We start from the raw sequence: 22,132 nt of genomic DNA on the forward strand, positions 1-22,132 counted from the left end.
TCCGTGTGGCTTGGAGCACCTGATTAAAAGCATTGCACTTAGTTTCCTTTTTACGTTTATGATATTTGTGTAAGTTGATACACTGACTTTCATTTGTCAACTCTTTTGTTTCAGTGGCTTAATAAGAAACTATGAAATAGAGGTTGCGTAACTTCAAGCAAATGTTCCAGGAAGCTGAGAAGTTGTTGAAGGAGCAGAGTGTAAACAAGGATTCAGAAAATATTTTAATGATCTGACATGCAGAAATTTCACAGTTGTATCTCTGTCACCTAAACTAAAAGGAGTTTGTATGGCTGAGTCAAGGGAAGAGGCAAATTACCAGATGAAATTGTTTAAGTTATGAAGAACAATTGCCTGTGGGTTTTCCCTCTAAAAAGGCTTACTGCGTTTTGCTGCCTATGGATTTCTGCAGTGTACTGTGCTTTCTCAAGGAACTGTCAAAACTTATGTACAAGTAACCTGGTAAGTTTTCAAAACCTGTACCTAGTCTTTTGAAATACAGATTGTTGTTAGCACTGTAAGAACTTCATATTACATGTCAGTGTTTTCAAAATTTCTCTAAAGAATGTGTTTTATTAAGAGCAGAGTTTGAGAATTAATGTTTAACATTTGAATTTGTGGAATCTGGTAAGGAAAAAATCCCACTACTCTGACTGCATGCAGTTACTATAAATGCTAAAACCCTGGAGGGTGGGGAAGATAAACTTCTATTCTTTCAGTTTATTCACTTTATTAATTCATTTCAGTCTAGTCCAGGACTTCTGTTATATAATCGAGGAAAGCTGAAAAGTCACAAGAAATTTTCTTTCTGTGACACACACAGCTATCCTGAACCTAGTTGCAGCTTAATTTTTACGTTACCTGGTTTAAATTGTGGGTAATTCTGTAAGTATTAAAATTAGCCGTCAGATCCTTAGTTTTATACTTAATATTCCTTGGAATAGTGTGAAATACATTCTATGAATGCAAGACAAAGATAAGCAAAACCTCTGAAATCTAGACAATTATTCTGCCTTCAGGAGTTGCCTCCTTGCTTCTATTTGCCAGAAACATGTTGATGTGTTTTAGAGCACTGTGTAGCTTTGCTTTGTAAAAAAGACATTTTGTGCCTTGGTGCTAATTGTGGAAACCTGCTGCAGCGAACTATCACCTACTCTACTTTATTTCATACACTTCCCTGACAGTTCCTTTAAAACTATTTGAAGCTCTTGCACCAGTCAAAGAGTTAATTGTCTTCCCTGATGGAAACCTATCATGCAATGATAACTTTAATGGGGATCCTTTGATTTGAGTTTAAATTAATTCAGAATAAGAAATCAGCTGCTCTTCCTTTCAGCTTTGAAAGACAGGAAAATCACATTTATGTTCAGTGAATGTATTGATTCAGGTGTGAAAAATATAATCTCTGAGTATGAAAGCTGTAGATTTTATTTTTCTCCTTTGGTCTACTTGTTGTGTTCAATTTTTTTTTTTTTTTTTGGTGACAGCTTTGATTCTCACTATTTTCATGGTGTACCCAACGTGCTGAAAATTTCTTCCAGAGAATTGTTTTTTTAAGACTGCTCTTACCTGGTTTCAGGTCAGAATTTTATGAGCTGCCATTCAGCTTCTCTAAGGTTGTCTCAAATCATTTGCACTTCAGTGACAGTGATAGGTTTTGCACACTTTGAATGATGTGAAAAAGCAGGCACGTTTGCTGGAGAGCACTTTTGGCAGGAGAGGAAGGGTGGCTGCGATCACCATATGGCTGTGTAAAACTCCTTCAAAAGGTGGCCAGACAAAGGCATTTAGCTTGAAGAAAGGTCTTTCCGCTCCCAAGAGGTCAAAGCCACTTGGCTTTGTCATTTAAGCCCAACATATTTGTGAAGCATTTGTTATTGACTCAGTGAACCAGAATGGGAAGGTAAGAGCCAAATTCCTACCGCAGATTGACTAACATTAACTGATTCTGCCAATGTCTTTGTTTGATGGTATCTCGGAAATCAAGTGAGAAGCTACTTATCAACAATAAATTTCTCCAGATGAGGAAGCATCAGCCAAAGAAAATTTGGTTTACAAGAAGCCAATGACTTAGTGTGTTTTAATCAAAGAATTTTGGGGAAATATTTTGAGTCTTTTAAAAAATGATATATTTTCCTACAGGAAGGAGAACTTGGAATTACTAACCTTTGCAATGTTAGTGACATCACTGGAGCGGTGAGTAATGGTTTACTTTGTTAATTACTGACATTTTATGTTCCTACAATTTGAGTACAATTGGTACAATGATCATATTTTCAAAGAATTCATGAAAATGTGCACAGTTGCCTGTCTAGCATGTCACTAAGTTGAGTGGGTAGATTTGGTCCAAATTATTAAAGACATGGCTATATTTTTTATTTAAAGAAAATGTGTAAAGGGTGATGATCTCTCCTGTGAGTTATGTTCACATTTGTGATCTACAAAGTGCATAACCTCTCATTTTTGAGACAATGAGTCAAAACTAGTGTTGCCTCCAACATGCAAATCATTAAGACTTTCTTATTCAGTTTCCTCTGTACAGTTGAGTAGTTTATTTAGTTTTCTCAGTGATTCAGTGTAAGAAAACTTATAATTGTTGAACATTTAGAGTTCTCTAAGACTTCAAATGGTTGTGTCTTTCACGGGGGTTTAACCTGAGCTTTTCATAGGAGCATTCTTGGAGGACTTTAGCTGATTTCCTAGTTCAGACTGCAAATGCAATTCAAGCTGGTGGTGATAAATAACATAGAGAATAAAAATTTTCAGCTTCCCTCAATAGGCTGCTGAATAAAGCTTAAAGACTAACTGGCAAAAAAAAAGATAAAGGGATGTAAAGGTATGCATGCAGGATGATAAGCATGGTTGGAACCACAGGAGAAACTGATAAAAAGGACTACATTGGGGTTTTTGCAAATTATGTAACAAGAACCAGCAGCTCATGCCCAAAGAAAAAGTTCAAGGAAAAGTCACCTTTAATATTGAAGCATTCAGTGAATATGGCCACCAGAGACCCCACTTGATAAACCTTCAGGACCATAACAGGACTTCAGTAGGAGGCAGATACATGGAAATTAGCTCTAGGAAAGTGATGTTTATGTATTAGATAAGAAACACAATTTATAGGTATGATTATAGTAGATAAATACTTTGTTGTAATGTCTCACAACACACACAGAAATAAGGAGGTATCTTTCTGCGTGTCCTGCACAGATAAAGAATGCCTGCTTTCTAATGTCTCCGATTGTGTTAGAAAGTTTTTTCCTGCCAATTTCAGTATCAGTGATTATACATATTCTTTGAAGAGTGGTGGAGAATTTGCCACAGACTAGTGGCAAGCAGCCACTCAGCACCTGGTATCTAGTGACGCTGGGCCATTTATGATGCTGGGACCATAAAAGTCTTCCTTGTCACTAAATACATAGCAAGGTTGACTCACCTGTTTAAGTTACTGAGTATCTTTGCTCAGTGTTATCAAGTTTTCACTATATTTTTCATGAGGCTTTGCAACACTCAGTATCAGTCTTCTGCTTCTAAAGTTGTTCCAGCTTCCCTTTAAAAAGAAAAACCATCACAATCACTAAGAAGTAGATGGGACAGAATAAACAAGAGAGGTCCAACATCAAAACTGAACAACATAATATTTATTATTTCTCTGAAAACTCATAAAGCCAATGCCTATTGGCAAGCACATATGGGAGTGCTTGTGCTGAACAGCTTTCCTCTGTGCTTTGCTGTCCTGCACAATGCATATCTGCTGCTTCTGCACAGAGAGCAAGTGGTAAAACAAAGCTGGGATGGTGGGAGTGCTTGCCACATCGTAGCTGGCTGAGTAAACTCATTCCCAGAACAAGACTGAATTTGTTTTACTTTGCATTTGGATTTACATGGAGAAGGACACTATACAACATAACTCTCTTACTGTAGGATCTGAGTACTTACAATACCCATATGTACCTTTAATGTATCGCTACTGCTGGAGTAACCCTTGCCTTTGGAATTCTGCTTTCAAAGTCATTTTTAAAGCCATCCTCTGTCTTTGCAGTGTACACAGGGATGTCAGTTTTGGAATGCAACCGTGCAAACTGACTGTCCACTGAAATGTGTGAGTATTACCTGAGCTTTGGCTCTATAACACTTGTCTCCAGCCTGTCAAGTATTGTATCCAATGGCAGACATTCAAAATCCAATCAGAGCAGTGTTTCTGTGAAAAGATGTAATGTCTGCATTTTTTCTCTCTCCCTTATAAATTCTGTTTTGGAAAATTAGTAATTGTTATTCAAGTTGCCTCTAATATCAAAAGTTTTCATTGAGTTTGTCAGAATATATATATTTTCCAGTTCATTAAGCTCAACACAGATTTTTAAACAGTGAGAATGCACTAGTGCTTCTCAGGATTTTACTCTGCTGGGGCTGTTTCAGACTTGCATGCAGATGTAAATGAAGCACATGGCCCTCAGTAGATTGATTTCTTGTTTTTACTAAATCAGGTGGCTGAGAACTAGCATTGGTCTGGGAAAACTGCCATGATAGCTTTTAAACTTCTAATTTTTCTGCATCTCTTGAACACCTGAATCTTATTCAACCTTAGCATCACTCTAATGCTGACTTTCTGTTTTTCAAGTGTGGGCTTTCCTTCTTTCATTATTTGCCAGTGATAAGGTTTTGTAATGTACTTTCACTGTAAGAAATTCTAATAAATTGGTATTATCTGTTTGAAATACTCTGTCATTATATTTATGCTGACCCCACATTTTATTAATTTGTTTCTTGGCAGAATGAGACATACACTAGAGCATGTGAGGTAAGTTAAATGCTATCAGAGCAGTACAAAAAAAATCACTATTTCAGTGATTGCTATGTCCACACAGTGGTAAGAAATACAGTGTAGATACAAAACTTATCAGTTCGGGTGTAATTGTTTTGTACTCCCTAAAGCTGAAGAATGAGTTACTTTTCAGCATGATGACTAAGGACAGGTTTGCATTAAAAACTGCTGTGTGACAAAGAGCATTGCTGTAAAGAAAGCAAACTAATCTCATTATTATGAAGCAGGACAGACTTATGTAAACCATGTAAACTTATGTAAACTACGCTCTCCGAAGAGTGTTGTTTATCCAGTTTTTCTTTAATTCCATTAAAGACTATCCAGAGAGAATACTTGTTATGGCTGGTATGATACCAGCTTGGCTAGAAGTGGAAACAAAGAGTGGGAGCTAGAAGACAAAACTCTTGCCTGGATAGAGCCTAAATGAAATAAAATGCAATTCAGTAAGGGGCAACATGTGGCCCCTTAGAAAGAGACCTCAAGCAAGGAGTGCTGTGGATGGACTGGTGTTCACAGTGATGAGTATGGGTCAACAAAGTGCTGGTAAAGAGATGGGCGTTTTCAGCATGAACGTAGAGTGTAGGATAGGATAGGATGGGGATGAGATGATTGAAAGATTGTGTTTGGCACTGTCTCATCCTGAGACCTCAGGATGAAGGCTGATCCCAGATGGAAGCAACACATTTCAAGGCGGTGGTGGAGAAGCTGGAGAGAGTAATGAGTAGAATACAAACCCACTGGCAACCTGTACATTTGATTGAAAGGATTTTTTTTTTTAAATAGCTTTTAGTCTATCCAATTATGATGATGACAAAGGTTTATTAATGCACTAAATGGGGGTTTTGGAGTGTAGGAACAGTCCAAGAAGTAACCAAATTACTTTTGTAGAAACATAAAATGAGTGTGGGGGTTTTGTTGCTTTTGTGTTGGTTTTTTTTTTTTTTTTTTTGCCCGTCTGGTCACACAATATGCCACTTAAATATGCTGACTCTGCAAGGGCTTTTTTGGGATTATCTTTCCACTGGATCAGCTGACTGACTTGACTACCCACATGTCAGGCACAAACTGTGTCACTGCATCCAAAAGATCAGGTCATTGCAGCCTGCAGAGCAAAGGAGTGGGAGTAAGGGTGGAACTTTTCTTTGGCATTAGCTCAATTCTGTTGTCTGAATCCGCCTTGGGACTGAAATCTGGTAGCATTTCTCCTTCCACCTAGGAACAGGGGATTGCCACTGAATTTCATGGGAACAGTCACAAGAAAAGACATCAGACTGTGGCTTATATAAGAACATTGCTGATGTATGGAGAAAATATGAGTATTTATTGTTCTCAAGTAGAGCAGCTGGCAAATTTCCCCCAAAATTTAAGGTTAGGAGCCTTAGCAATCCTCTTACCTCAAGCAAAAATTGCATTCACGGTTCAGGTTCAGACAAAAATCAAAAGAAAGAATAACAAAACAAATAACAAATGTTCAGAAATACCTGTGTTCAATGAGGCAGAAAGCATTATGAAGCGGCATGCAATCTGGGGACACTACCCCTTAAAAAAAAATATTACTCATAAATTAAAGCTACACTGTACACTAGATAACTACTAATACCTGAATTTTCACCTGCTAACAGTGATGATAATTTGATAATTTACATGGAATTATTTTATTTCTCTGAATATGAAAATATTGGAAAAAAATGATAAGTCGTTGCACTTGGCACTGAATGTCTAGATGTGACATAATGTATATAGGAATATACAGCTAAGCAGGTTTTCAAATCTGTCTTGGTTGCAACTGTGTTGTCTGAAATAACATGTCTTATCAGTTTTCATAGGGTGCTGGAAGTGTGTTTCCTCAAATCATAGGAAGAGCAATTAAAAAACTTCCCTCACTTGCCATAATGAATTGCTTCTGAATTATCTAAATGTTGATTATCACTTGAAAGGTTGCTGCTGTATGGAGCAAACTTCAAGATTTTAAAGGCTGAATGAACTTGCAGAATAAAATGAGTCCAAATAAACTTCCTGCCTAGAAAAGCTCAAATCACCACTTCTCAAAAGGTTTGGATTTCCAGGAGATTCAGTCTTGCATGTAATTTTAAACCTACTGAAACCCACCTAGAACATGTTTCTACTTCTTCTTAAGTTCTCTACATAAAAAGCAGGATAACACTATATTAATCTTCCCTACCTGAACTGAAAACAGGAATTTTCTGTTCTTAGGTTGTCAGTGTGAAGCTCACTGCCCTGGGGTATTTGTTATGTTTGCAGCTTGTAGGCACAACTGTAACAGAAGGAGTAGCTGATGAAAAGGAAGTGTGAATTGGGCATGGCTGCTCTAAAAAATTGCCAATTTCAGCTATTTTGAAAATTCACTGGAAATACATTGTAAGAATGTGCCTCATTCATAGGGAATACATGAAGCAGGAAAGGGTGAAATGCAACATGTGGAATATATTAGTAACTAGCTAAAAACCTTGTCTTCCTAACTCCATGGTAATCACTGAAGTCTATTTCCAACTGTAATGTAGCCCCGTGTTCATGCTTTCCACAAGGGGACAGTGTGTAAGGAGGAAACCTTTAATTCGGGGCTCAGTGAGTTGATGAAAAGGTTCTCAAGAAAATCTTTGGAGTGAGTTCATGGTAGTGCTATTTTTTAGATTTAAAGTAATTATTTCCACAGGGTTTGTGTATTTGCAAAATGTCCACAGAATTTGTATGTATTTAAAATGTGTCTGCATGATTGTGGAAGGAAGTTTGCCTTTACACAAAGCTAACCAGTGAGTTCTGTGCCCTACACAGACAGTTTCCTGTAAGTTTGGCTGTAGCCGTGCAGAGGATGCATATGGAGCTGAAGCACTAAGTAAGTCTGAATAGAGTCCTGTGTCCAATTGACAGTCTGATAAATTCATAGTCTTGTTCTATGATCTGGATTTATTTAAAGAATAGGAATGTCTTGAGTATTTTCATTAATCAGAAAACTACCATTCTTTTCTTTTAATACATACACTGAGTATTGGAGTAAAACATTTTTCCCTCCCTTTCATGGACATAAGACTTTTTGAGACCAGTCTCAACTGTTTAAGACGATACCTTGGGCCAATACAGTGCTATTGAAATAGTCCCTTTGAAAATATTTTCAGAAGTCTCTCATGCCTTCTCTATGTTTCTGTTCAGAAAAATTTTACTAAGTAGCTGTAACTAAAAATGCACTTATACAAGTATGGGGTAGTAGTCACAATTGCTCACAATGAACGTGGCCCATTTCTATCTGACTTATCAAACTGTCTTTAAAATGCCATATGAGTTACTCAGCAACATTTCCAATATATTCTTTTATGTGTTTTTATGGGCTTTGCAGCTTTTAAGTGTGTGAGGTAAGAGGTTTTTACCTTTGAGATGCAGGGATTGCCATGAAAGACTTTTTCTTACTGTTATATTGTATTTTCCCCTCAGGCTACTTGAACAAACCAAGTGCACCATTTGCATCTGTCATTGGAAACCACAGTGTCACATTAGGGTGGAAGGCAGCTAACATCTCTGGGGTGAAATATGTTATCCAGTGGAAGTTCAACAAGCTCCCTGGTGACTGGAGGTACACAGAGGTAAGGGAGGACACCTGCTTTTACTTTGCAAGGAAATTGGCTCTTCTGTGCTCTTTTTTTTTTTTTTTTTTTTAGAAAGATATTGGATAATATGTTAGGTACACGAAAGAGTACTCAAAATCATGAGTGGCATGGGGAAGCTGAGAAGCTGGGGATTATTCCCCATTTCCTCTAATATAGGAACTAGGGACCTTGATGGAAACTAGCAGGTAGTAGGTTCAAAACTAACAAAACTATTTCCTCACTGAATGGGTAGTTGAAATGTTCAGCTATTTCCTGGCATGTGTGGATGTTAAATTGCTAAATTTAAACTCCTGAATATTAAAATTGCTAAAATTACTAAATAGGGTTTGAAAAGTGACTGGAAAAATTAGCAGAGAAAATATCAAGTTCTACTAAATGCAAATATTCCCATTGTTTCATGTTGAGTCATGCTTGTGAAATGCCAATGAGAATATTCAGGAGAAGTATGGCTCTAGGCTTTCTTCTCTCTTTTTTTAATACATTCCCCTAGAGAATTTTTTTTTGGTTCTTGTCAAAGCACAATACTTGGCTAGAAAGACCTTTGTTCTGACTCAGTAGAGTTATTCTCATAATTTGTTCTTTTGCGTCACCTGTACACTTGTAATCTTGCCATCATCTCTATTGGACCAATTTACAGGGCATGACAAGTTGGTGCCACAAATCAAAGGTAAAGATAATTTGTTAAGCAGGAAGTTATTCTGAATGAATCATTGATGAAATAATAGGGAGCAATTACTTCAGACAATAAATATTTCAGTGTAACTAGGATCCTTTGTATCTGAAACCTGTGGTAGATGTTTCAAATACATTGGTTGTAATATGCTACTATTTCAGCTTTTTTTTTTTTTTGTACTTTTTTCTTAAAATTTACTATTACATTGCATCAATCCTTTGATCCACCTGCTCATTACTGAGAATTGGTGCCATGTTCTGAGGAAAGAGAAGAGAAAATGTTCTGAAGAGATGGAAAATCAATGTCTATGTTGAAAATAATTTTTAGAATTTCCTCTTAATTAAACTTAGGATGCTGCTCATTTTTATCTTGAAATATGTATGTTGTTGTATGAGACCTCTTTTGCCCTCATAATACCCTACATAGTAGCTGCAGCTGGAGGAAGGAAAAGCCCAGTTGTGTTTGTGCATTTATCTAGGTAGTGTCTGAAACTTCATTTACTGTCAAAGACCTTCAGGCCTTCACAGAATACTTGTTTCAAGTAGTTTGGATCATTACGTCTCAGCTGCAGCTCCATTCTCCACCTAGCCCCAGCTACCGGACACATGCTTTTGGAGGTAATGAATTTCACTATTAATTCCATCTTTCAGGACCTTAACAGAAACATTTGAGTTTCAATGTTGTTTCTTTGGCAGAAAACTTTGGTGCCTAATCTTTAGAATCACGTGTGTGTCGTCTCTTGGGTAGCTGCAGAAGACCAAACTAAAAAAAACTATAGGTTCTTTTTGTTTGACCTAGAAGATTTAGGGCTTCTCCCTGCTTTTGATTTTAAAAGCAAGCACAGAAAAGTACATGGACAAAATTGTGAGGGCACATGGGATACGTTTGTACATAATTATGCATGTATTTGATTGAAATGCAGTCCTGTTTTCCTGAACATTAAAAAAAAGCTGAAATGCTGCTGGAATGCTAACTGTCCCTAATAATGTTTATTGGTGTATAAATGAATTAACTGGTGTGAAACCTAAAAATGTATTTAAAAATCAAAATCAATTAATGTCTTAATCAAGTATCGGAGTCAGATATTTCTGTCTTGCAGTTCCTGCAACAGCTCCTGTCATTAAAGACATTCAGAGTTCAAGTCCAAACACTGTTGAAGTTAGTTGGTCTCCACCACTTTTTCCGAATGGATTGATTATTGGCTATAACTTGCTCCTGACCAGTGAGAATCATGAATTTCTGAGAGCCTCAAGAGGGCACAGCTTTCAGTTCTACTCCACCTTCCCAAACACCACTTACAGGTACAAAAAGAAAAGATACCAGGTATCTGAAGTGTGGCTAGGTATGAGGTCACACTTCTTGCCCAGATAGCACTGAATATGCCTTAATACCACTTCTGCACAATTTTGCTATTTACTTACATCCTTGCCAAAAGCATGGGCACCTTCCTTGAGGTAACAGAGTTATCCCAGGTAATTTGGCTGCTTTTGCAGAAGTCAGATGCTGAGGAAGGAAAAGCAACTGGATATAGGGCTGGGAGGCTGCATTTTCTTTGCTGCTGTGTTAAATTTTTTTAGGCTTGTGTGGCATGTTTTTAGTATAGCAGAAGAAATATAGAGTGGTCTTCTCTAGTCCTGTAAGCATCTGGACAAATGTCTTCATTTTTATTAAATGCAGAGGTCTGCATTCTGCTTGCACTGGTAAATACAGATTTTCCTTTGAAATGAAGCTGAGTTGCTATTCTAAGTCTGAAAACTTATTTTGAATTGAAATTTAGAAGATTCTGTTGTTGTTTGTCCTTTGGGCAATTCAGACTTTGGTTTGGTTTTTTTTATTCTAAATTTTCCCAGACATTATATTTAAACGGGCATTTTCTGAAAGTCAAGCACTTCTGTACCAGCTTCCCTACTGGATAAAATGTTTCTCAGGCAATCTTTCAAAAGAAACCTGCCAACCAAAACCTGTCTCTTTGGTGTACCATAGGTTCAGCATTGTGGCAGTTAATGAGGTTGGTGCTGGACCCCCTGCGGAAGTCAACATCACAACCCCGGCATCCAAAGGTACGAGTGGCAGAGTCCTTACCACTGTCTGTTCCTGGGGACAAACTCGTGTTCCCTGGCCTGCCACATTCCTGGCAGAAGTACAAATATTTAGACTGTGAATATGTCAAGGAGTTGTACAGTGGGGAATCAATAGTACATCAGAGAGGGTCCTGTTCTTCAGCTGTGGACATGATAAGGCAGCACAGCATGGGAACGGTCACTTAACGTGAAACTCTTTTGTCAAAAATTCTCAATTATCTCAAGCCAAATCCATGAAATCATACCAACTTTTTATTTTTGCTCTTTCATGGAGGTATTTGTTTTACTGTATCAACTAATTAATATTGAAGGTAATGATGCGCTATAGCTATTACTCAAAGAATTACAGAATTATTAATTAATTGGCAGAGAAAGATACATGTTGAGATAGAACACAAATAAGAGTGAAATCGATGTTATCAAAATGTTCTTTTAGGAAAGAAAATAAAATACTTCCCTTCTCATGAAAAGATTCAGTTGTCAAACACCTGGAAATGCTTCAGCCTTATGAAAACACTTCAAGACTATCTCTGAATTGCCATTGGTTAGAGGAACTGAACTTGCTTCTCTACTGCTTTTTAAAATATTGGGTTTTTTTTTGGCTGTGTGTGTTAGCTCAGACATACTGATTTTTCCTTACTTACTACTCCACAGAGGTTTGCTCTAGGTTGGCTGACTCTGAGTTATAAATATTTGTGTCATTTTTGAAAAGTCTGGACTGTGTTCACTATGTCAATCAAATTGCCAAGCAATTAATTTAAGGTAGAAAACAAAGAAACAAATAAATAAACAAACCCTATCACCCCCCAAGCCCCCACCTTATGGGGGTGGGGAATCACCCCCTTACTAGTCACCACATAAAATTTCAGTTGTTTCCCCCTGAATTGCACAGGCACATGCTTTCTCTCTGTGCTAACACAAACAGGAACAGCCCATCCTCATGTATCATGTCCAGAAATGGTGTTACTGCATCAGGCACTGAGCTGTGTAGATCTGAGCCCTGAGAAGGGTCGGGGAAAGAATCTGATTGCCGCTGTTGATTGCAAGAAACATTACTTGAAAAGAGATAAAGAGGTAATATTGTCCTCTTGTACTTTGCTTTGAAGGCATCATTATTGAAATTACTCACAGTGCGTCATGTGAGAAATACACACAGCTCAAACTATGCAGATTATCTGGAAATAAATTAAGACAGTATTTGATCACAGTTTTGTGATATCCATATGAGGAAATGATATCTGATTGCAGACAGCTGCTTAAACTGGAGAGGAGGAAAAAAGGGGAAAGATTGTTTGCTGATGGAAGTTAGCCAAAATCATACTTGAAATAATACACCATCTTTAAAAATGAAGGTAGCAATCAATTTAGCAGGGTGTGTGCTAGATTTCCAAGGATCTGAGATTCAGAAGTGAGGCAAGCTATCTTTCCCAGGGCTAGGTACAGCCCAGACAGAAAGTACAGATTTACTGCAGAGGTTTTGTTGTAAATTACTTGGGCCTTTACAAGCATGAAATCAGTTTATGTGACCAAAACTATCCTTGTTGACTTTAAATTCTGTGACTTTATTAGAAAAAATTAATAAGTTTATCACCTTTGAAACAGAGAGATAATTATCCCATTATCATCTTTGTCTGTGATAGGTACTTCTTTTTGAATAAATCACTTATCATTACAATAAAACGCCTGAAATAAACAGACTTGCCTTGCTTTTCTCTAGCTCTGTGGGATAATATTCTAGTTTGACTGGGGTTTTCAAAGAAGTCCAGAGGGGTTAAATATCCTATTTCTGCTTCATCTTGAAGTCACACGGATGTCTTAGTGCCTTCATTTCCTCAAGTCAATAAAGCTTCATTTGCTCCAGCTTACTTTCCCTCACTAGGGAACTGACTATTGTTGCAAGAATGATGGCATAAAATTCACATGGCCTGTTCTCACCTGTGTGAGGAGCCAGAATCAACTGTAATGGTGAATAATTCCATGTACTTTCAAGACTCAGAGAGTTTAAGTTTTGGTCTGTCACTGGTACTGTAATACGTTCATACATACAGGCATAACGTAATTTAGGTACACATGCACATGCACGTCTATTAATGATGTATCTGAGTTAGCAACGTGCTGTGGTCAGCTAAATTCTGAATTTCTCTGTTTGCTAGTTAAGGAAAAAGGAGCATGGCTCTTCCTATCCAGAAGGGAGTCTTTAAGGAAGAGATACACAGGACATTTCCTCGAAGCTGCTCAGTGTCTGCCAGATGGTACTATACACCACAACATCACAGGTAAAATCGGATTGGGCTCTCTCCTTTTCTATCACGTGCGACTAAGACCTCTTTACACCAAGGACAGGATGCACCTCACATAGCTTGAGACAGTATCTAGTCTCCCTTTATAGTCTATCAGGAGAAATAGGAACTTTCAGGACATGATTTGACAGGCATTAGGAAGCAATAAATGGTTCTCCCCAGAGCAACTGTTTCTTCACTGTATCTCGGCAGCCTGGTTCATTTTTTACACTGTAGGTATCTAAATTGAGGTAAGATGAATCCATGTTTCCCTGCAATTAATATCTACTTTTTCTCAACATGAATAAGGGGAAATGAAGTAGTTCAAACTTCTGAATAAAATAATGCTGAGTGCTAAAAGATAGGGCCAATATGTTGGCATACTAATGAGGCATATGGCAGCTGTCACCAGATAACCATGTTATCTCAAATTACTCACCACTCCAATGTTTCTTATCTACACTGGTCCTTGGTGACAGTGTGGAAATCTGAGTTTATCTACCAAATTTCTCAGAGCCACAAAGGCTCCAGAGAAAGAATGTTGCCCGCATCTAAATAGCCTTTGATAGTGCAGAGGTGGCATAGATTATGTCAAGTTTGAATCCTAGAGTGAATGGTGCTTTGTCAGGAGATGCCAGCTGCAGCTGTTTGACCTGTAGAGGGGCAATCAGTGTCAGTTTGCATATTACATGTCCTCTCTTTGATTACCTTTCTGAAGGGCAATTCTCTATAATAATGTCACTTACATAGCAAATGGGAATGTTTCCTTGTTATCTGAAAGAAGACTAGAAGTGAGGAGAAAAAACAGTTAACCTTTCTCTGATGATGATGATGATAATGGTGGATTGCAGACTGAAAAATACATATTTTTAAGGCAAGGAGAAAAACTAACTGAAAAATGGAAACTTTTTTTATATTATCTGTGTGCATGTATCTTTCTATTTTTAGGTATTTCTGTGAATATTTATCAGCAAGTTGTCTATTTCTCTGAAGGGAATTCTATCTGGGTGAAAGGCATTGCAAATATGTCTGATGTATCTGACCTAATGCTCTTTTATGCTGGCTGGGGGAATATTGTGTCCATCTCAGTAGACTGGCTTTACCAGAAGATATACTTTGTCATGAATGAAAAGGTAATGCTCTAGTGCTTAATTAATTTCTTGCTTAATTTGAACCATTACATGATTAATTTTACATGGAAAAATATGATTTATGTATAGATTTGTATACACAAAATATAATTATGAAAATATTTTAATATAACATTAATATTCACATATTTAGTAATTTAAAAAAGAAGAAAGGCTTGACCATCAGGTCACATTTAAAGTAAACACCCTATGTGGAACTCTGGCTCCTTGCCTTATTTTTCTCCTTAGGACATAAGTGTTTTGGTTTTAATTTGTTTTTGAAACTGACTTCACACCCTCCTCATATCCAGTATTGGCACACCGTTTCTCTTGGTTACCCAGCTACTCTATTCATGTCCTACTCTGCCTCAGGAAGGTGGTCAGATAACTAGACAATGATTTTACTGTCTGTCATAACTGACAAAATATATTAAGTGTTCATACAATAGCAACAGCTCAGATTACCTCTGCTTCAGTTTGAAGTAAAAATGGAGATTAACCCTGCACTGGTTTTCCTACTCATAAAACATCAGTTACACTAATGGTCAGACTTTGCATGTACCCATGTAATCCTCTAATGTACAAAGGACTAGAAACCTGTCCATAATGGTTAGTGGGGGATTTTTACTTTGCATGTACCCATGTAATCCTCTAATGTACAAAGGACTAGAAACCTGCCCATAATGGCTAGTGGGGGATTTTTATTTTTTTAATCCCCTTGCCATGTTTGATCTTTTGCTTACTGCACAGGGAACAAGGAGCAGGAAAAGTAGTAGTGATGAAAAGATACAAATGAGCTGTAGATGGACAGACTGATGACAGAGATGTCTGACTTCCAAGGTATTGCTTCCAGGATCAGAAAAGCACTTCCCTTCCCTGCCAGATCATTTTCAAAGTACAGTTTGCCTATACCCTCCAAATTGAGTATAGGAAGTTGGATGTTCGATTTTCCCTCCAGCTTAGAGGTATGACTGACAGCTTCAGGGTAAGCTGTCATGGCTTTGTGTACAAGGGTGACTTGGCTGACTGAACACTCAGGAGCCCAGAAGGACCTAGGACTGTGAGAGAGGTGTTTCATTCTCTTGATCCTCTGAAGGAATCTCAGGTCAGCTTCTCCACTCATTAGCAAACACCTTATGAATGCATCACCCGTTTTTCTTCTCATTCCCCAGATACATGTCTGCCACTTAGAAAACTGCATGGTAGCTGAAGACATCACTCCTCTTTACGTGACATCCCCTAGGAAGGTTATAGCTGATCCCTATAATGGGTAAGTGAACTCCTTTGAGCACTTGGTGCCAAAGGTGCTATAAAGCTCCTCTCTAATTTTCTTCACTTCATTAGTCATCTAGGTTCCTGTTTCAAGGACCTAAGTTAACAAAACAAAAGTGCAATTAGCAAGAAATAACAAACTACAAAACAATTGGAGCAAGAGAGGTGCCATGAAGTATTGTTTCATACATTTTCTTCTTTAGGGCATTAGCAGAAGAGATAAAGCTTTTCCAATACAGAAATTTGAGTTTCAGAAATTTCATGCCTTTATGAATATGAAGCTCTATGAATTTTAAGTGTTCATGCTTAGCATTTAAGGTATTATAGAAGAATATTCTCCAATAATCTGCTATGCAAATTCCCAGAAAGTAAAAACTGATGTATCTACTTTCCCACCATATATATATTAATAATGCCAAAAGCATTTTTCTATTGTGCATAAAGACAGGCACATGTCTTAGCTGCTAAAATATTTGTGGCTCTACAGACTTCTTGCACTGTGTTTATTTGGGTTCATTTTGCTCTGTGGCCAGTTATATCTTCTGTCTCCTGGAGGACGGCATATACAGAGCAAACCTTCCACTCCTTCCTGGCATTGCCTCTGCAGCTTCATTGGTGGTGAGATCTAATGCTCTGAGAACCTTCATGATCAACTTCCAATCTAAGAGACTCATTTTCTTCAACAAAACAGAACAGGCCTTTGTGTCAGGTTTTCTTGATGGCTCAGAGTTTCACACACTGCGATCACATGTGCCATTTAATGACATGGAGAGCTTCGTTTATAAGGATAACACATTTACAGTCACAGATGGCTCAGCAGTTTTCCACGAGGAAGTCTCTCCAGTGGGAAGTTCTAGCTTCAATGAATACATTGTGGACTGCAATTTGGTGTACCCAGAGTACTTTGGCATTGGCAACTTGGTTTTCTATGGGCCATCAACTCAGCCTTTTCCTTTACCAACTGCTCCTCGTCTTGTCACGGCTCTATTTGGATTGGGCCGAGCCGTGATCAGCTGGAGACCACCTGAACACACAATTGGAACCAGTAAGTCCAGTTGATTCTCCCTGAAGGACCACTTCTTTTCTTTCTATAGAAGTAATTTTCTGCTTTCCCTTTTCTTGATTTGGGCTTTAGTGACTTCAATAGCAGATCCAGATGAAAATAATGGAATTACCTCTGTTTCAAAAATTTAGCCCATAATTTGCCAGTAAAAGAGCTAAATTGTCTAAATTAGCACAAGTTTGCGTTGGCAACTCATATGCCTCCTGCAAGGATTTTAAGCAAAGCTTGATCTTAAGTATGTTATGGAGTAGCAGTAATGCTGGGTACTGGTATCACATAAAAAAGCATGGCAGAGATGTAATGACTTTTGATCAGTGACTATGCTATGGTTTCTACCCTCTGTGCATGTGTTTTGAATAGCAGAAAATCACCTGGCCAAGGAAAATTTTTGTTCTAATTTCATTCTTCATGGAGAATTGAAGCATGGGGCCAGAGGGGACGAGTATAAATTTTTAATGTATCCCTTTCCTAATTCCACTGGTATTGGCGTTTTTGAAAGGAGTCTTCAATGTATATCTTTCTCAAAGGATGTATATCACCAGTTACAAGCATTTACTCTTTGCTAACACGATTATTTGCTTCACACAGGTTTATCTGCTTGGCAGAACTGGACCTACGATGTGAAAGTGTCACCTGAGCACCCATTTGAGGAGGAATGGGTTGTTTCCAATATTAGTAACACAAGGCTTGTAGTGAAGGGGCTGGCCAGCTTCACAGCGTATGAGGTGTTAATCAGAGCTGTGTCTCCTGCTGGTGCAGGGCCATGGTCAGAGTCATTTACAGGAACAACTTTAGAAGAAGGTGAGAATTGCTTTGTCACACAGGAAAAATGGAGAACTAAGTGTGTATAAATCTTTCCACCTAGTGAGGCACACACTTTGGGAAAAGACTGCAAAAAAAGGGGCACAAAGAGGTTTTTCTTAGCAATATTAAAGAACACAGGATAAGTAAATTTGCTTTTATTTAAAGTGGTAAGATTTTCAAAGAATAATGATATTAAATATTAAAAATGCATTAACATTAGTACATATCTACATTTTTCTAATGCAAATCAAATACTCTATCAAAAATATTGTTTGATATGGTAAAATAGGTGTTATCCCTTTTCATTGCTCTATAAAGAACTTTCTATGATGAAGTGGTTTGTGCAATGTCCTGAGGGTCAAAGACAAATCAAGGAAAATTGCAGCTCACCAAATGCTGAAAATCCTTGGTTTGAGCATAGATAATCAGGGGAAATGGATGTGTGCAAAATGTCTGAGATTTCCATGTCTTTGGAATGTTTTTTGAAGCCTTGTTCACCCAAATTAACCTAAGTCCGAGGGGAAAATAGCTTCGAGTTTAAGGTGCTGGACTGGCTTAGGGTTGACTTTTACCTGACTTTGATACAGACAGGTCCAAACCCACAGTGTTTTTTCAGCATCTAACAGGATTCCAAATTGCCTTATTGTTCTGGATCTGAAGCTGCCCTGAATCTTTGAATTTCTCAAATTATGATATGTTCATGCATTTCTTCTTTGTCCTTTATTCCTTAGGACAGGGACAGTTATAAAGGTGCTTTTGTAACTTTCCAGAAACAGGAACCACTGCTATTGAAATACAAAAATTATGCATAAATTGCTTGTTGGTGTGCACAACTGCAGTTTTCTTCCTTTGTAGCTGAAGAAGAACCATATATATTGGCTGTGGGGCCTGAGGGTCTCTGGAAGCAGCGACTGGATAGCTACAGGCAAGGAGAACTCCTCTATCCACATATAAGAAATGTTTCAGGTACATATTAAACAAATTGCATGCTGCAGCTACAGACTTTTTGGCATTTGTTAGCTCTCCATAAATTTCACCAACAGCACTGAAAGATAAGAGTTCTCTAGACTTGAAGGCGTGCAGTGCAGTACAGCAGCTTCACTGAGCCAACCCTTTGGGTTCATCCCCTTTCTTCTATTTTATGAGTCAAATTAATCCTTGGTGAAACCCTTCTGACATTACCACAGTTACAGCAAAGCTAAAATCAACCCTCTGAACTAAATAAGTCTGTCTCCAGCATCCCAATATATGTCATACATTTATAATAATCAGGGCTATATATGTACAATACATGTACATTATTTCTTATAATGAAGCAGCTACCTTCACATTAGCTGAGCCTAACTGTGCATTTGTATTGATTTTTAAAAAACTGAAGTGCCTGAATGCTTTTTATTCTTTAAAACAATGGTTTGTATAATACTTAACATCTTTCTTCTTTCTTCAAGACCTCGATTGGTGTAATAACACTCTTTATTGGATTAATTCCATGGGAGAAGTTCAGACCTGGACATTGAACAAAAGAAAGGGTACCAATGAGAACACTTATGTATCTGATGTCAGAAATGCAAGGATGTTGGCCTTTGATTGGTTGGGTCAATGCTTGTATTGGGCTGGCAAAGCAAATACGGTAGGTATAGCTTCATTTCTTAAAAGAAAAAAATCCCTTAAGTCAACAATAAAGACTGTAAGGCAGTATTTGGGAAAATAATCCCTACTTCTTGCAACCTGAGATACATTTGCTATTATAGTGTAAAACAAGGAGGCCTTTCTTTCCTTAAGTGATTTCCCACAGTCATACAAAATTTTGGGGTAAAATATCCACTGACATTCACTAATGCAGGATACTGAATTCACCAGGTGTAAAACAGGCAAATCAAACATGCTATCATCAGTTTTGTTGGATTCAACATTGTGAAAATAAATGAAGATAGTGAAAATGGAGGCTGCCCTGTTGATCTCAGCCAAGAAGTAGATGGACTTTATTTTAATCAAATTTGGCACTATTTGTTTACACAGAGATTTTCAAGGTTGACCTCTGCTCTGTGATATTTTGCAGATCACTGCAGTTAAAAAATAATTACAATTGCACTTTGTACACTCTCATATCAGGAACACTGACATGTGAATTATTTAAAAGGTATCTGACTTCAAAATTGTAGTGCTAATTTATGCAGTGCTGTCAAATTATGCCTTTCATTTCTTGTAAGTGCAAAGTCAGAAGCTGTTTTAAAAACTGGATCTAGGAAGCCAGATTTCACACTGCCTTGCACCCTCATTCACACTTGTGAATAGTGAATATGAAGTGGGTGAGAAGTTCTGTCAGACAGAAGGCTGCCAAAACTGGGAAAGTGAAGGGAAAAAGCTATTTCAGCTTTTTTCTTTTGTTACTTTCTGGCAAAAATGAGCTAATAATTTTGAATTATTCTTCATCCTTTTACTTCGAATGCAAAAGGTTTAGGCTTTGAAAGCTGAAGGCTTGCACAGTATTTTGATAAACAGCTGTGGAAAAGTCATTAATGTACATCAGCTGATCATAGCTGATGATTTAGATGTGATGCTAAAGTAAATTCTTTTGTCCCTAGATCTACAGAAAATCACTATGGGGAGGCCATATAGATGTTGTAGCTCATGTTGTGTTCCCAGTGAAGGATCTAGTTGTGGATTCAGTAAATGGCTATTTGTACTGGGCCACGATGTATTCAGTGGAGAGCACAAGATTGAATGGAGAGGAGTATCTCATGTTACAAGAGCAGCTACAGTTTTCTGGTAAACAGGTGACTGATTTTTACTTTTCTTTCTTTCTGTGAGAGGTGGGGTGGAGGGGTGGTGTGTGTTTTAGTATTTAGATCTCTTGACTATCGTCAGCGTTCATAGCTGTCAAAATTGTGGCTGTAATGCTGCTCCTTCCCACGTGTGAAAGTTCTTTTTTTCCAAATTATTTAAGTCTAATGGTCACTTCTGGCTTTCACATCAAAATATGGATCCAGAGCTTCATAGCATCCTGCCTCTTTTTTGATGCTCCCCAGCTTACAGGACCTGGCAGGGCCACTTTTGAGGCTTAGCACTTGCCAGGGTTGCATTTGAGGTTGCAGAAGTGCTGTTACAGAAACAGGCTTTAGCCACGGTGTTGAGAGAGAGGGAATGGCATCTGTCCCTGCTGCAGCCTGGCACAGCTTGCTGCTGCTGCTGCCACAGTGCTGGCGAAGGTGCCACATCTGGCACCAACAGTCTCCATCCTGCCTGATCCTGTCCCTCATGTGGTGGCAGGAGCACCAAGATCAACACCCTGAGGATTGTCAAGGCTCTCCTTCCCCAGTCTACCCCTTCCCTTCCCTGTCCTCTCTTTATCCCTTGCCCATGGCAGACACAGGCCTGGTCCCAGCTTGGCCACTCTTGCTTTGCCCCAGAGAGCAAAGCAAGAGTGCAAAGCTCATGAGGAGCTCCAGAGGGCTGTGAAGAGGCTGGTGCTGAGCAGAGCAGCTCCTCAGGGAGGAGGGGGCTTCTTGCAAGAGTGAGTAAAGACAGTGGGCAGCACAGGGGGGAAAAAGGGATGGAACATTGTTGTTTTAGTTGTAGTAGGGTGAAGAATGGGTCCCATGCAGAAGAAGAAAGGAGAGGGAAAATAGAGATGCTATTTCCACCAATAGCTCACCAAAGATCCTGTAGTACATGGAGGCGCATTAGTTCCCTTTTCCTACCTGGAGACATTTTGTTATGCTCTGAGGCCTGCCAAGAAAATCTCCATATCTCTACTGACTTCTCCGATGCCTTTCTTCAGCATTCACCCCTCTCTGGTGTCCTATCAAGTCTCTTAAAAACTTGGTTCACTGCTGGCTCCTCATAGATCACTGTGATCTTCTCCAAATCCATCCTGCCTCTGCCACCATGTGAGATTTGACCTCATTCTTGGTAGGTGGAATTTGGTGTTGCCTACGCAATGGAAGAGCTCTGAGACTGAGTATTCTCCTCATGAAAAGATCTGTCACAGTCTTAGCATATTCCTCCCTCTCTTCCTTCCTTCCTTTAAAAATTCCACCTGTCCTACAAATTTACTCCCATTTAACCTGAAGCCAGGTTGTCCATTAGAGATCCTTTCCAGGTTTAGAGATCTATCTCTCTTAGTTCGCTTTGTATCATTCCCCAGAACACTTAACTTTCTGTTCCCGAAAGAAAAAATTTGGTGTTTCTCTGATTATAAAAAAAAAGCTAGGCCTGGTTTAGTCCATGAAAGGGAATTAATATTCCAAAAGGCCAGCTAATCTCACAAATGTTTTACTTTCATGAGGGCTTGGGAAGTAGGAAGGCAGGGTCTGGTGTTCCACCTACTACACTTGTAATTTTGCGTACACAAGAACTGTAAAACTTTTGTACGTGAGAGAAAG

The 22,132-nt window shown here is 38.4% G+C and overlaps 1 protein-coding gene across 1 annotated transcript in view; it reads left to right on the top strand.

Moving 5' to 3' along the window:
- The first annotated feature begins 339 nt into the window (after positions 1-339).
- ROS1 (ROS proto-oncogene 1, receptor tyrosine kinase) overlaps positions 340-22,132 on the top strand; it is a 68,494-nt gene continuing 46,701 nt past the window's right edge. Inside the window, exons 1-17 of the mRNA XM_053938540.1 lie at positions 340-462; positions 2,143-2,196; positions 4,043-4,102; positions 4,775-4,801; positions 7,619-7,679; positions 8,273-8,421; positions 9,597-9,735; positions 10,218-10,419; positions 11,102-11,178; positions 13,353-13,475; positions 14,427-14,611; positions 15,781-15,878; positions 16,414-16,925; positions 17,532-17,744; positions 18,603-18,713; positions 19,196-19,377; positions 20,333-20,524. Coding sequence (XP_053794515.1) covers positions 340-462; positions 2,143-2,196; positions 4,043-4,102; positions 4,775-4,801; positions 7,619-7,679; positions 8,273-8,421; positions 9,597-9,735; positions 10,218-10,419; positions 11,102-11,178; positions 13,353-13,475; positions 14,427-14,611; positions 15,781-15,878; positions 16,414-16,925; positions 17,532-17,744; positions 18,603-18,713; positions 19,196-19,377; positions 20,333-20,524 — 2,508 coding nt within the window. The remainder of the gene's footprint in view (positions 463-2,142; positions 2,197-4,042; positions 4,103-4,774; positions 4,802-7,618; positions 7,680-8,272; positions 8,422-9,596; positions 9,736-10,217; positions 10,420-11,101; positions 11,179-13,352; positions 13,476-14,426; positions 14,612-15,780; positions 15,879-16,413; positions 16,926-17,531; positions 17,745-18,602; positions 18,714-19,195; positions 19,378-20,332; positions 20,525-22,132) is intronic.

This window comes from Vidua chalybeata, chromosome 3 (genome assembly GCF_026979565.1).
Source record: "Vidua chalybeata isolate OUT-0048 chromosome 3, bVidCha1 merged haplotype, whole genome shotgun sequence".
Classification (NCBI taxonomy): Eukaryota; Metazoa; Chordata; class Aves; order Passeriformes; family Viduidae; genus Vidua; species Vidua chalybeata.